Raw genomic sequence first — 14579 nt, 5'->3', positions numbered from 1 at the left:
CAGTAACTCCCTGGAAGGCATAGGCCTCAGCATCTAGGATAATATGACGGCTGACTCATTAACTGATTAATTAAACCATGGGGATTTTGTTGGAGGAGGACATTCTAGACTAGTGAAATAGCATAAATGAACAAAAGGAGATGGGAGGGAACATTTATGAGGAAGAGCAAGTAAACCAATCTGTGTGGAACAGATATTTGGGGATTGGAATATAATTGGGGAAAAATATTGTGCCAACTCTTTGTTGTCAGGCTAAGGAATTTCAGGGGAAGGTTTACACATGGGGGAATGACAGAAAGGATAGCTGACAGTTGTATGTCAGAGGAATTTGAGGGAGAGAATGACACAGAACCGCTGAAACTTTTTGAATAAAAAAGATGGAAATATGAATGCCTAGATGAGGACTCTTTGTCTCTTAACCTTTTATGCTTTAGACTGCCAGCGCTAGAAACACAAATTAGCCTGGTTTAACAATTTAGGGGAATGTATCAGCTCAGTTAACACAAATACATAGGCATTGCTGGATCCAGGTTTTCAGGGTCATATCATATCATCAGGGATAGTCTATCTCTTGGTTCTACTTCTTACTGTGTTGCATTCATTTTCAGTCAGGTCCTCCCCAGAATCCCCATCAGTAACTTCCAGTCTACTTTCTACCACCTTAGCAACTCCGTGGAGATGGAATGCCACTTCACCAATAGGCCTAGCAAAAATTCAGAGGAGGGTTCTCTAGATCCTGAAAATCAAATCACAGAGGTAAAATTATCCACAGGAGATATAAAAGTCATAAGCTTTCAAATGAGCATGGAGAAGAACTGTACTCATTCCAAAATGATGTAGATTCTATTTATTCAAGATACTTAAAACATAAGACACAAGATATGTTTATTTATTTGCTCCACTTTAATTCCAGCATAGTTAACATACAGTGTTATATGTTATCTTTAATCCAATAAATATTTTTACATATTATGATATTGGCATATCATGCTAATAGTCCAAACAAAATAGAAATTATTATTTCACCTTTCCAGTCCAACCTATAAATACAATCGTGTAGGGACTTATGATTACTTGTCTTTGAGGAAGTCATAATGGAGCCAGATGAGGGCTGAAAAGGCAATTAAGGTGGCTCTGTCTTTGTGGGAATTCCTTAAATAGTTTTACTAAGGAACCAATTGGTAAATCGCCGTGACAGAATCTATGGGTAAATCGCCATAACAGAAACATTTATAAATTTATTGTAGATTTATTTGTAAATTTATTTGTAAACATCGGTAAACCTATTTTATTTATTTGTAAAACTATAGCATAATTCTGGGAAGATTGTAACTGAATTTTCATGAAATGTATGTTCTGAATAAAGGGTACAATAATGTTCAGAACACAAATCCAAAAGAGAGATACAGATTGAACTGGATTTACACAGGTTTTGGAAAACAAAAGAATATGTGTAGAATAATTCTATTTGGTGATCAAGTTATATATACATATATTCATTTATGTATATCTGTATTTAATATAAATGAAACACTGCATCACAGGCTATCACTTGTTGATGGGTTTTGGCACAATTTTAATTTTCTTAGTTGTCTTTTTTTGTTCGTTTTCTAATTTCTAGAATGAATGTATATTAATTTTTAATGACAAAAGGAATAAAAATTTTTAAGAGAAAGAGAATTTTGACCTAAAGGTAAGCTAGCTTTGCCTTTTGAAATGATGTCATCGTGGCCCTTCTCAAAATTTCCCCCCTACAGATAGCATAAGTATCTCAACAACAATATTGAAAGAATGTGTCATTTCTCTTATATGTAAATATTCATCAAATACAGCTTTACTGCTTTATGCTTGGGTAAGTGATAAGTATTTATTTATTTTTGAGAGAGAGACAGGGAGAGGGAGAGAAAAATCTTTTTGTTTTTTTTAAAGATTTTATTTATTTATTTGACAGATAGAGATCACAAGTAGGCAGAGAGGCAAGCAAAGAGAGAGGAGGTGGGGAAGCAGGCTCCCTGCCAAGCAGAGAGCACGATGTGGGGCTTGGGACCCTGGGATCACGACCCAAGCCGAAGGCAGAGGCTTTAACCCACTGAGCCACCCAGGTGCCCCAGGGAGAGAGAATCTTAAGTAGGCTCCACACTCAGTGCAGAGCCTGATGAGAGGCCCAGTCTCACTACCCAGAGATCATGACCTGAGCCAAAATCAAGAGTCGGACACTTAACTGACTGAGTCACTCAGGTGCCCCAAGTGAAAAGAATTTACTCACATTCACTGATACCTATCTGACTAAATCAGTTTTTTTTTTTTTTTTTCCAAGAACGTATCTTTCAAGAACAAGCTTGTGATACAGACAATAGTCTGAATCAAGAATCCAGCTTGATAGAAACCATCTTTAAAGTACTGTACCATTGCAATTTTTCTCCACAAACATTTGGAAATGTTTTTGTGAACTACATGGAAGAAGAACAATTATGGGACTTTCTATATAATATCCCAGGTATGAGAAATTTACTATTTGCAGAAGTGTTTTATAGATAATTAAATAAAACTTTAAAGATGTTTTGAAGATTTTATTGATGTCACATTTGCTGAGTCTGTTGTAAAAGTTTCTCTTACATTTGTTTTTCAGTATAAACATTTCTTTGAGAATCATTAACCGTTAGGTCCTATCAAAATATAGTATACCTGGGACAAGATGAAGGGAAGATTGGGGTGAGGGGGAATTATGTAATACAGATTTTCTTTTTAAATTATTATTAGAAAGTGTCCTCACAAAATTTTAATTTAATATTTACCATAGATTAAGTTTTGTTATTGAACATAAAATATTTTGAAAAAATATTTTGTGATTCTTAGATGTGTTTATTCAACAGATAGGCAAAACCACTGGTCAATTTTCTTTAAATGTGAAAGGCATTTATTATTATGACCATAGTGGCTCTGTCTCTACAAAGCCAGTACGTTCTGTTGTTCCTTTGGGGACCATATGTTTTTCCATTTGTATTGTTCTTCTGCCTACAACTAGAATGGATGATAAAGCCAGAGCAGGTTGCGTTTCTGAATAGAAAGTGTTCCTGGGTTTCCCCATCTTCTGGGCCAGGTGGAAAGGTGCTTACATTATTTTATACTTAATATCCTGACTTTAATTCTACATAATATCTTGGGAAAACAAAGAATGAAAACTTAGTAGTTAGTCCATTAACTATTTACATCATTTACATTTGGCTGTCGGCCTATAAACTGTTTTATATACTGTTTTGGAAACTGCATTTCCATAAATTATTTCCTGGGACCCATATAAAAAATCTAACTTGTTCATATTCATGGTTTTGTTCTTCCTGGACTTTTTCACTATCCTCTAGACGTTACTTGAGTATCTTTTTAGCTAGTTTAAAGTCATTATGTTACATCTTCTCTTCGTCATTATCCCTGAAAAATAGCAATAGATAACTTTTTGTAATGATTTTAAAAACCTGAATCTATTACTTAATGGCTGTGTAATAATTATCTCCTTTTAAAGTTTTATCTCCTAGTTTCCATGTATTTCTTATGTCTACCTCTTTACCCAAAGGAGGGACAGTTTTCAGGTTAGAAAGACTTAGTTACTTCTGATGTAGACTTTATGGAAATGAAAGAAAAATAACCTTGAAAGCTCTTCCACCCCTATTGTTTTTAGTTATTCAGGTAAATTGAGAGCCGAATTCTCTCTTAGGAATAAAAAGAATTGGTGACCCACATGCTTCAACCATTATTTATTCTTCAACTCTTAAGCTCTTGAACCATTTTGATTCTTAGCACAAAACTGTACTAAAAATGACCTAGAAGATACCAGTGGCCTTTAGGTGCTGCCCCCAGAAAGCAAAAATGCTACTCATTCCTAGTTAGTCTTCTTTTCATCTACACTTTGAGCAAACCCTTCTCCACAAGGTCAGACAAGTCTCTTAAAACAGGTATGACACTTATTAATACAGTCCAAACTGTGTGGGGTATTTCAAAGGACCAGAAATTCAAATTTGTGAAGTGTCCTTGATCTTTGTTTAAATTGTTTCTTTGTAAATATTAAATATTCTCTGGATCTTAAAATATTTTCTGGAACTAAGACCCTACAGCAGTCATGAGGGACTCAACTTTTGTACACTTATGTATAAGATATACACATAAGTGAATACTTATAGGTATTATTTCAAACTTTCTGTTAGATGAGCTATGAGTAAGAAAAATTAAAGTTTTTCTGTGAAGTATCCATTTATTCTCTACAAAACCTGGACCATCACTGAGTATTTTGTGAGACTCCTGGAACTGACTCTCCACGGAGAACAGAGCCCAGTGCGGGGCTCTACAGGGGCTTGATCCTAGGACTCTGAGGTTAGGACCTGAGCTGAAATCAAGAGTCCCTCAACAGACTGAGCCACCCAGGCATCCCAGCAGGATGGTGGTTTTAACAATGGATTGAGTCATGTGAGAAATATCACCTCAGGGCACCTGACTGACTCACAAAAGCATGCAACTCTTGACCTCAGTGTTGTGAATTTGAGCACCACTTGGGTATAGAGATTATTTAAGTAAGTAAAAGTTAAAAAAAAAAAAAAGAAGAAGAAGAAGAAGAAAAAAGAAAAAGAAAGAAATATCACCTCAAAATTTGAGGGAAAAAACATATAAGTACTTTTCTGTATTGATTCAAGTAATTATCCCAAGACTTGCTGTCATATTAAAAAACAAGTAAAATTTTATTGCATTTATCACACAAGTAATATATAGTCATGGTGGGTAATATATATAATCAGAAAGAATGCAGAATGGCTGACAAAAGGACAGAAGGGAGGGAGGATATGAAAGAAGCAAAAGTAAACGGAAAAAAGGGAAGGAAGAGGAAAATATCTGAAATCCCATCTGTCACTGAACCTCATTATTAACGTTGTAGAGTATATCCTTTAACTCGTGCGTGTGTGTGTGTGTGTGTGTGTGTTTAAAATAAATAGCATGTCATGCTTTTCCTAACCTGCCTTTATTTATTTTTTTAGTGAATAATATATGGGTTTGTTGTGTAGATGTAGGTATTTAAACAAATAACCAATTATTGGACATTCAGATTATTTTCAATTTTCTTTTATATCTTTTACATGATTATAATTAATTTCTTAGGTGAAGTCCTAGAGACAGAATTAAGTGGGTTAGCAGGTAAGTAAAATGTTAAAGTGTTGATATTGTTGCCAAGTTGTCATCTAAGAAGGTCATACCATTTATATTCCTACCATTAGAGTTCCAAACCACAAACAGATATTGTTATTCACTGTTATTTTAATTGCTGTTTTCTTTATTACTAAGAAGAAACTTTTTTCCCCAAATGTTTATGGACTGCTTATTAATTATTTGATTTCAAGGTTAAAAGAAGCTCTCCTTTTCTATAGCTTTGAATTAGATTACTGAGAAACTGAATTCCCAGTTGAATAACACACAAAATATTGCCAGGTTCTGCTAACTATAATATGCTGTCTGATTTTAAAGTCTCAACGTGCATGGAGTCCGAGCTAGAGGTCATCCGATGCTTGAGATTGGCACTGACCGATGCTGTCAAGGACATTGTACAGCAGATAATATTTGTGATGAGCTCTGGGAGGAACTATGAGACCAACTTCAACAAGCACAGTGTTCCTGATTGTTTGCGTGAGAGCATTCCCAAGGAATGGAATTATATTCCACAAGAAGCTAAAAGGAAGGAATCAAGCAAAGGTATCTTTCTTTCTCTTTCTTTCTTTTCTCTCTTTCTTTCTTTCTTTTCTTTCTTTCTTTCTTAAACATATCTGTGAGGACAATTTTCCAGGATTTGAACTCAAGTAAAATTCTAAAAATTTTAAGATTTGTAAGCTGTATTAGTCCCTTTTCCACCGTATCTATATATTTGGGACCTATAAATTTTCTTTCTTTCTTTCTTTCTTTTTTTTTTTTTACTGTGAGCCTTATGACCAAGGAAACTAGAAATGAAAATGACTCAAATGGTTATCATCTTTAACTACCAAATCAGAATTTTCTGTGATATCTTATGGTAATATTTATATTCATGGATTATTCAATGATTGTGAGTAACCTTAAATCTACTAAGTAATCTAAAATTTATACTTTCAAGAATATTGCTCTGATGTTCAATGTAATATTTTTCCTCAAAGTTTTTTCCACTGTATCCACCAATTACTACTTTCTTTTCTCTTGTTAACAGACCTACTTGTGTAGCGTTTAGGTAAAAAAATAATACCCCATTTAGTAACTACATGTTTTGACAGAGTATTTTCCCCCAATATCTACAGTTCTGAATCTAGTGCATTGTTCCTATTAGGGCCTATGCCTCTAAGTATATTTTAGAACCATCAGTTCACATTACTCTTTTCTTTAATTTTTTTTAAAGATTTATTTATTGGGACACTGGGTGACTCAGTTACTTAAGCGTCTGCCTTCAGCTCAGGTGATGATCCTAGGACCTGGGATCCAGTCCCTAGTTGGGCTCCCCGCTCACGGGTGAGCCTGCTCCTCCCTCTCCCTCTCCTGCTGTGCTCTCTCACTCTCTGTCAAATAAATAAATAAAATCTTAAAAAAAAAAAGATTTAATTTATTTATTTTAGAGAGTGGGGAGGTGGAGCAGAGGGAGAGAATCCTCAAGGAGACTCCCTGCTGAGCGGGACCTGGGGCTCGATTTCAGAACCCTGAGATCATGCCCTGATCTGAAACCAAGAGTCAGATGCTCAATGGACTGAACCACCCAAGTGCCCCTCATTTATTTTATTAAGACCTCTCCTCTTACACGGTTTCTTTGTACCTATGTGTTTCTGTGTTAAGATTCCTTGGAATGTATATTATGTAACCATGTTAATGAATCTTCTTTAGGATTTTTAAAATAATACTTTTTCCTTTGTATTTATCTTTAAAGAAGAATATTTTTCATTAATTTAAGGAAACTCAATGGTAAAATATTCTAACTGAACCTACTAAAGTCAATCGAAGGGACTAGTCTTTCATTCTTCTCCATGGAGATCCTAACTAATGTGGCTTTTATCCAACAACCTTATATTACCAACTCAAATCAATTATCTATCTGTGACCTTTCACAGTAATACTTTAATTCTGTCCAAGCCCTATTAAACTGCCTTTGAATCTAGTAAAGCCATTTAATTGAAATTGGAAAATGTCAGCTATTCATTACTTAAGTTCTTCCTTGTCTGAGTTGTTGCCATCTCTCCTCCATTCTAGCTTTTAGATATGTCATAGATTTTGAGCAATTCAGGAGGCATAATCTATAGCTAACTTTTATTGCATGAGTAGCACTATTTTGTTTGTGGCTTTCAAGTCATTCCATTCATGAAAAATTTTGCTTTGTACAGGTGTTCTAGAATTCTTCCATAATCTTTCAAAGAACCTCAGGTTCAAAAAATGTGCATATGCTAATGAAAGAGTAGGCTTTCCTGGTCATCACCCCCCCATAATGGCCTCACAGACCAAGGGAGAGTTGCAGTGACAATCTTCATATGAAATTTTAGTAAAGTTTCATTTCTTCCTTTCTTCTCATTTATCAAAGAATTATCTTGTACATCCCCGGGGTGTTTGCACCCATTTAGAACCAGTTACTAGTCTTTGAGCACCAAGAGGAGGTATCTACTTTAGAGTTTATAGTTAACCTCAACTGAAATGCTTGGCATATAGTGTTAACTCACTTAATAAATATCAATTGAACAGGGAAGGGACTTAATGTCTTGCCTATAAATATTTTCTGTTTTGCATACGGTGGTGGTGATAAAGGTTGAACACTGTCAGTCTAACAGAGGGTAGAGAGATGGAGAACCATGGTATTCTCCTATTGTCATATCCACCTGGAGTGTGCAAAATGGTTTATGCAGTCACTTTCCTCCATTATTTTCTTTGTCTGTATTTATAATGTAAAAATGATGATGATCTGATCAGATTTGGTTAAAAAAAAGACTTTAGAAAAGGAAATATATGGGAAAACCATTTGAAATATGACTTCCCATACATTATTGTTAAACAAGAATCCCTCTTAGGTACATATCGTGCCTTAAGATACTAGCTAAAGGTGGTTGGAAATCATCTTGATTAGCAAAAGATTTCAAAACTAAGTATCCAAAACATGAAGACAAACTTCTGTAATTGTTTTCAAGGATGTTTTAAGTCAAGTGATAGTTAATGGAGTACTTTATAGTATTTGTCTAAGCAATGATAAATGATTAGAGTCATTTTTTTGTTTTTGGTGGTGGTTTGTTTTTTTGGTTTTTTTTTTTTAGATTCTAACTTATTAAAAGACAAATAGTCACTAGCTTAAGGGAATATTTGTCCTTCCTGAAACGGTGAAAATGAGAGAACACAGAAAACACTCTGGTGACAAACTGAAATGCATTTTTGTATTACTTTGTCAGTAAATACTGTTACATAGAAAATAGTGAGGATTTAAGGAAATAAATATGACAATAAATCATACAATGTAAGAGATTTACCAAAGAGTTGAATGAAAGTTCAGATGCTTTTGCTACAGCTCTGCTTAGGTATTTGCTCCCTTATGTTTCAAAGAACAGATATACCCAAAGTAGTTGTTTTGTTTCATTGACAGCAATTTCTTTTAAAGATTTTATTTATTTAAATAAATAAATAAAGAGAGAGAGAGAGAGCTCATAAGCAGGGGAACAGCAGGCAGAGGGAGAAGCTGACTCCCATCGAGCGGGGAGCCTGATGCGGAGCTTGATCCCAGGACCCTGAAATCATGACCTGACCCAGAGGCAGCTGCTGATCTGACTGAGCCACCCAGGCATCCCTCATTGACAGCAATTAAATGAAAGATATACCAGAGAAATTTTTGTGGCTGAATATTACTTTTTACTTATTTTAGGTTTTTGAGTTTTTATTTTTAAGTAATCTCTAATACCCTTTGTAGGGCTGGAACTTACAACACCAAGATTAAGAGTTGCATTAGGCCAGCCAGCTAGCCTCCCCAATATATTATTAATTTTTAAGATTTTATTATTTATTTATTTGACAGAGAGAGATCACAAGTAGGCAGAGAGGCAGGCAGAGAGAGAGAGGAGGAAGCAGGCTCTCCCCACTGAGTAGAGAGACTGATGCGGTGGCTTAGGGGGTGAGAGCCTCTGCCTTCAGCTCGGGTCCCGATCCCAGGATTCTGGGATCGAGCCCCACATCGGGCTCTCTACTCAGTGGGGAGAGCCTGCTTCCTCCTCTCTCTCTCTGCCTGCCTCTCTGCCTACTTGTGATCTCTCTCTGTCAAATAAATAAATAAAATCTTTTAAAAATAAATAAATAAATGAAAATAATGCTTTATGGGGGAACTGTTGGAGTAATTATTTTAAATGAGTGGATTCTGGAGAGGAAAGAGAAAAAAATGTATTCATGATATCATTTGCATGCAGATTGTTGGGAGATAAACTGATGGCAGAAATATACAAAATGGTATCAGAAGTTATTAAGATAGTTCATTTTATAAAAACCAGAAATATTTTTATAAAACGCAGTATCACCAATAAAAATATCCTATCTACACACTTCAGAACCTAGAAATAGAATTTTCTAACATAACTGAAAATATTCCAAATAAGAGTTTCAGTGATTCCTGAATGTGTTTCTTAAAAATACAAAAATGAAATATTTTTCTATTTGTTTTCAAGAATAACCATTGACATTATGATTAATGAATATTTAGCAGTCAATGTCACCAATAGCTTTTGCCTATTTGATGATTGATATTGAAAAGCAAGTGCCATGATTTCACAAGCACAGTTATTGATACACTTGTTACAGTGTGGATCTACATTGGTTCATGTAGTAGATTTTTCACCTAAGAGAGCCAGTAAAATCAAGTAGGGAAACAAACCAAACTTAGAACCTGTCCTTTGACTCACTGTATCAAAATGTTAAGCCCAGATTCTAAAAATAATAAAGCATATTAAATGACATTATCCTCAGTCAAGAAATTATTATGGACGTCTTATACCATTAATAAATAACATTTTAAAAGTGACTTTAAGATATTATTTTGTCTTTACTTCATTCATTGTAAATTTCCTTTCTGCATGTTTTATAATCACAAAATATATTATTAACAACCAGTGGTTCTTGTCTAGGAAGAAAGAAATGATAAATACATAAATATTCATATCACATTGCATCCATCCTAAGACATACATTTTTTCACTTTGTCAGCTCTGAAATTGGCCCTTCTAACATGTAACATATATATGCCTTAGATAGAAGCCAGAATATTTAAATAAGGACAGAAGAATTAATGTGTGGCATTCTTAAAAGATCCCTTCCTGGAGTATTGTTAACATCATCACAGACTCCCACAGAATCCCTATGATTTGGGTTTATTCATTTGTTATTAGTCTAAAGGTTCTGATTGGAATCGGCCTTAAGCTTTAATAAGGTATGGGGATCTGAGTATCTGGAGTCCTCAGATTTTCTAAAATATCAGTAGAAGTGCAGGTGTGAAGAGAATTGGTAATCTTTATCTGATATCTTCTTAGATTGTCAAATGTTTCCTTGGTATCTGCAGTTAAACTCTCTTTTGAATAAACAGAACACAAGATAAAATCTTTTAAGTCAACACCTGCGAGTAGAATAGGGAATAAATGACACAAACATGTGAAGAACAATAAACATTTAAAATCATTTAAGAACACAGGGAAGAATGGTCACAAAGGAGTTTCTTAGTTTGTTTTATCTCTATTTCAAGCTTACTCATTTGGATAAAAAGAAAACATTTATCAGGGAACTATTCTTTACCAAGTACTGAATTAGGTGTTCTTGAATCTATTATTTTACTGAACACAATAATCTTATGAGATCTTTCAAATATATGTTGGGCCCACTTTAACAGACTTATGAAGATGGTTCCAGTTCATTTTTATCATGATTCTTAAGTTGTCATGAATTTCTGTGGAGTCACCAGACAAGACATGTTTTCCAAGAGCTTTGTAATTTTTTAGAGCTGAGTGACTTCTTTAAATGTCACAAATATCTTGAAAAATCTTTCACATTGTTTTAGTATTTTTGTTTAGCAAAAGCAGTAAAGAATGTTTTACTGAAGAACTCAAAGCTACCTTCTTTTAGCTTGTCACTCAATTTAATTTTTCAAATGCTGTTATGTATATAGTGGATTAAAACACCGCGCCTGGCTTTGTGGGATAATCAAAGATCGATGGGGTGGTTTTCCATGCTCTTGAGGAGCTTTTTGTCTGTTTGAAAAGACAACTCATGAAGACATAAATAACATAAACGATAATAGATGATAATGCAAAAGGTGACAGCATGGCATTATTACAGACCTAATTACCAAAGTGGTCATGCAGATAGGACATTCAAATAAATTCGTAGGAGGAGAGGACTTTGAACCAAGAGTTGAAAAAAATGGGTGACCCATGGAAACAGAGGGCATTTCATGTGAGAGTAATGAGATATGCGGAAGCCTAAAAGCAGCGAGGATAAAAATAAAGATAAGGTTTACAGAAACTGGCTGAGGCCGGACTGTGGAATGTTTTGACTGCAACACTCCAGAGACTGATCTCATAACAGTGGGAGCAGCTCAAACAACCATGGCTGAGAAATTAGATAACACACTTTATGGTATGTTAATTTGGCTTCATGACACAAGAGAGAGGCTGGGCATGGTCCAGAGCAGGGAGATGAGTTAGGAGAGCAATGCAGCAGTCCAGGTACCTTTTGTAAGGAGGGTTTTCCATAGGTCAGTAGCCATGTTTCACAGTGAGGTGAAACTGTATGTCAGAGATGAAGGGGAAGGAGGATTTATCAATGTGGTTTCTGGAATGAAAGATCAACAAGACTACTTTAAAGATTTTAAAAGAAGGAAGAATTGAAGGGATGGGGGAACAGAGAGGGGGAAGGGGAGGGTCAGCAAGGCCAAGCTAGTTTGGGAGGACAACAATTAATTTGATCTTAATTATAATGAGTTAATGATTATTAGAACAGAGAACTGAAATGTCCAATAGGAAGCTGTAGTTGTAGGATTGTTACCCTGGAGAAAGGCCAAGACTGAAGATTCTAAGACTCATCTAGAAGAATAGTTCTCCACTGGGAAAGATTTTGCTCCCAGGGGACATTTGGCAGTGCTTGGAGACATTTTTGGTGGTCACACTGAGGAGAATGTTATTTGGCATCTAGTGGGTGTACTCCAGATATGCTGCTAAACCATCTTGTATTGCATAGGATAGCTCCTCCCAACAAAGAATTATCCAGGCCAAATATCATGAGTGCCAAAGTTGAGACACCCTGATCTAGAGAGGGAGCATCAGTATATCCTTCAGAGAAATGACACCAGGCAAGGGAGAGTGTGTGAAACCATCATTCAAAGGCAAGGACTTCTTAACAATAACTGCATTTAAGAACTAGCATGGGAAACAGTTTGTTGGCTTATTCATTCACCAAATCTTTATTGAATAGCTGATATATGAGGTGCTAAATGTTGGGGATACAGTAGTGTCTTCATAGAGCTTATGTTCTAGTGGAGGGTGACAGATCATTAACAATTTAATAGGTAATTATTAGGTGACAAAGTAGATAACGGAGAGGAAGTGGGACCTGGCATGGGAAGAGCACAGAGGGATGCTTTGGATGGGGTGGTGAGTGAAGGTATCTGAGGAGGTGACATTTGGGCTAAAAAGTAGAAGGGGAGCCAGGGACAGCAAGATCTAGAATGATTCTGTTATGGATTCCAAAGGAGAAGGAGGCTTAAGAAAGTACCAAAAGCCACAAAGAGGTCCAACAGGAATGCCTATACATTTGTTCATTAATAGGACACCTGAGCCCTTTAAACCTGCAATCTTAGTAAATAAAATAAATAAATAAAATAATAATTTTAAACGTTCTAATCTTCATTCTTGAGAAAGGGGGGAAAAAAGTGAGTTAGAGATTTGAGGAATTTTAGGCAGCCCCGGAGGGGACCCCAGTGGAGTTCTGTCGGAATATGTCAAGCACTTGCTCTTCTCGACAATTTTCTCCACAAAAATTAGACATCCCCACGCAACACTCAAAACAACACAGTGACGGAATGCAAATGCTAATATTAATCATACCTTTTCTTTCCTTTCTTCCCCAGGCTTCACAAGGCTTGCTGCTCAGGCAGTATCTATTGTAATCAGCAAGTTACCTACGGTGATTGCATGCTTGCCTCCCCCAATTAAATACTTCTTTTTTCTGTCTGAGAGAAAAATGTCAAAAAACTTTGTTGAATTGAAGAAAGCTAGCCTTCTTGTCTGGAACTTGATTGTAATTATATGTCGGATATTTGAGGATGGAAACACTGTGGAACTTTTAACAGGTGCCTCCCTTGACAGAGGGAGTAAAGAGAAACTTGGTTTAATCTGTGTGTGTTTGGAAAGCATCATGGGAAAGCAGACAAGTGGCCCTAATCGCATGACCCAGAAGGTCATACAGAGCATCGAGCAGGAAAAACCCAACTGGCTTGAGAGCCAATTGGTGAAAGCAAGGAAACTGAGCACCGAATGGTAAGGCGATGTTTTTCTCTCACTGAATTTCATCAGATAACATTCACAATAACAAAATCACCAATAAACAACAACAAAAGACTGGGAGATAGGCAACAGTGGTTGTTTTATTAACTTCATGGGAACTTTGACGAATACAGAAAAAGATAAATATCCCATTAAAAACAGGATTATCAGACATTCCTTGTTTTATTAAAATTTGAACCCCATTGACATGCTGGAACATTATACCTGTTTAGTCACCATCTTAAGGTTTCTGATAAAAAGGGTGGTAGTTAAACCCGAGAGAATTTTGTTTCATTCCTTTTCAGTGCACAAACAGGTATCTCGTGGATAGCCTGGAGCATTTTGTAAATGGATTGGCCATGGAGATTAAATTAAGAAGGAATTAATGGATATAAAAGGCTTTTTATTGCTTTCTGTGTACCTGATTGTCAAAAAGGTACACATTTTTCATCTGGTAATGTAAGAATCCCAGAGGGCAACTGGGGCATATCACACTCGAGCTATAAACACACCCAGCTGTTTCTGTATGAAAATGTCAGCCTCCTCATAGGTTTGTCACCAAGAACTAAGTGATTTGTGGTATTGCTAAGATTTTTAAGGGTCCCTGATGAATTTAAATATGTACATAGAGTACTCCTGTCTTAAAATTAGTCTTCACTTTTGAACTGCATGATATTGATAAAGAAATTATAGTTCATATGGCCTACAGATCACTAAGCCAGCCCTTTCTCAGACCACTCACACACACACACACACACACACTGTCCGCCCATTCTTTTAAAATCTCCTCATGTCACTAGCAGATACTATTTTAACTCTCTGCCAGAAACGACTAAAAGTTGTTACTTTCCTTAGTATGTGGTAGTGACAAAGAGCTCAGGCTTTGTAATCGGATGGCCAAAAATGAATCCCTTGTGAGCAGGCCATCTTGGGCAAATTATGGAATCTCTCAAAACCTCATTTTCAGTGGTGGTACCAAGCTGGTGGGAGTGGTTTTGAAAAACTAAATAACATTCATAAAGTTTTTAGCATCAAGCTTAGAAC

General features: G+C 35.8%; 1 protein-coding gene across 3 annotated transcripts in view; it reads left to right on the top strand.

The window, feature by feature from the left end:
• Positions 1-14579, top strand: part of KIAA0825 (KIAA0825 ortholog) — a 405229-nt gene that overhangs the window by 179404 nt on the left and 211246 nt on the right. For all 3 annotated transcript variants that reach the window (XM_059416663.1, XM_059416666.1, XM_059416665.1), the window contains exons 15-17: positions 2318-2497; positions 5506-5730; positions 13121-13529. In XM_059416663.1, coding sequence (XP_059272646.1) covers positions 2318-2497; positions 5506-5730; positions 13121-13529 — 814 coding nt within the window. The remainder of the gene's footprint in view (positions 1-2317; positions 2498-5505; positions 5731-13120; positions 13530-14579) is intronic.

The sequence above is a fragment of the Mustela nigripes genome, chromosome 12, assembly GCF_022355385.1.
Source record: "Mustela nigripes isolate SB6536 chromosome 12, MUSNIG.SB6536, whole genome shotgun sequence".
Lineage (NCBI taxonomy): Eukaryota > Metazoa > Chordata > Mammalia > Carnivora > Mustelidae > Mustela > Mustela nigripes.
The sequence above is the reverse complement of the archived record's forward strand: the minus strand, read 5'-3'. Positions and strand labels throughout refer to the sequence as shown.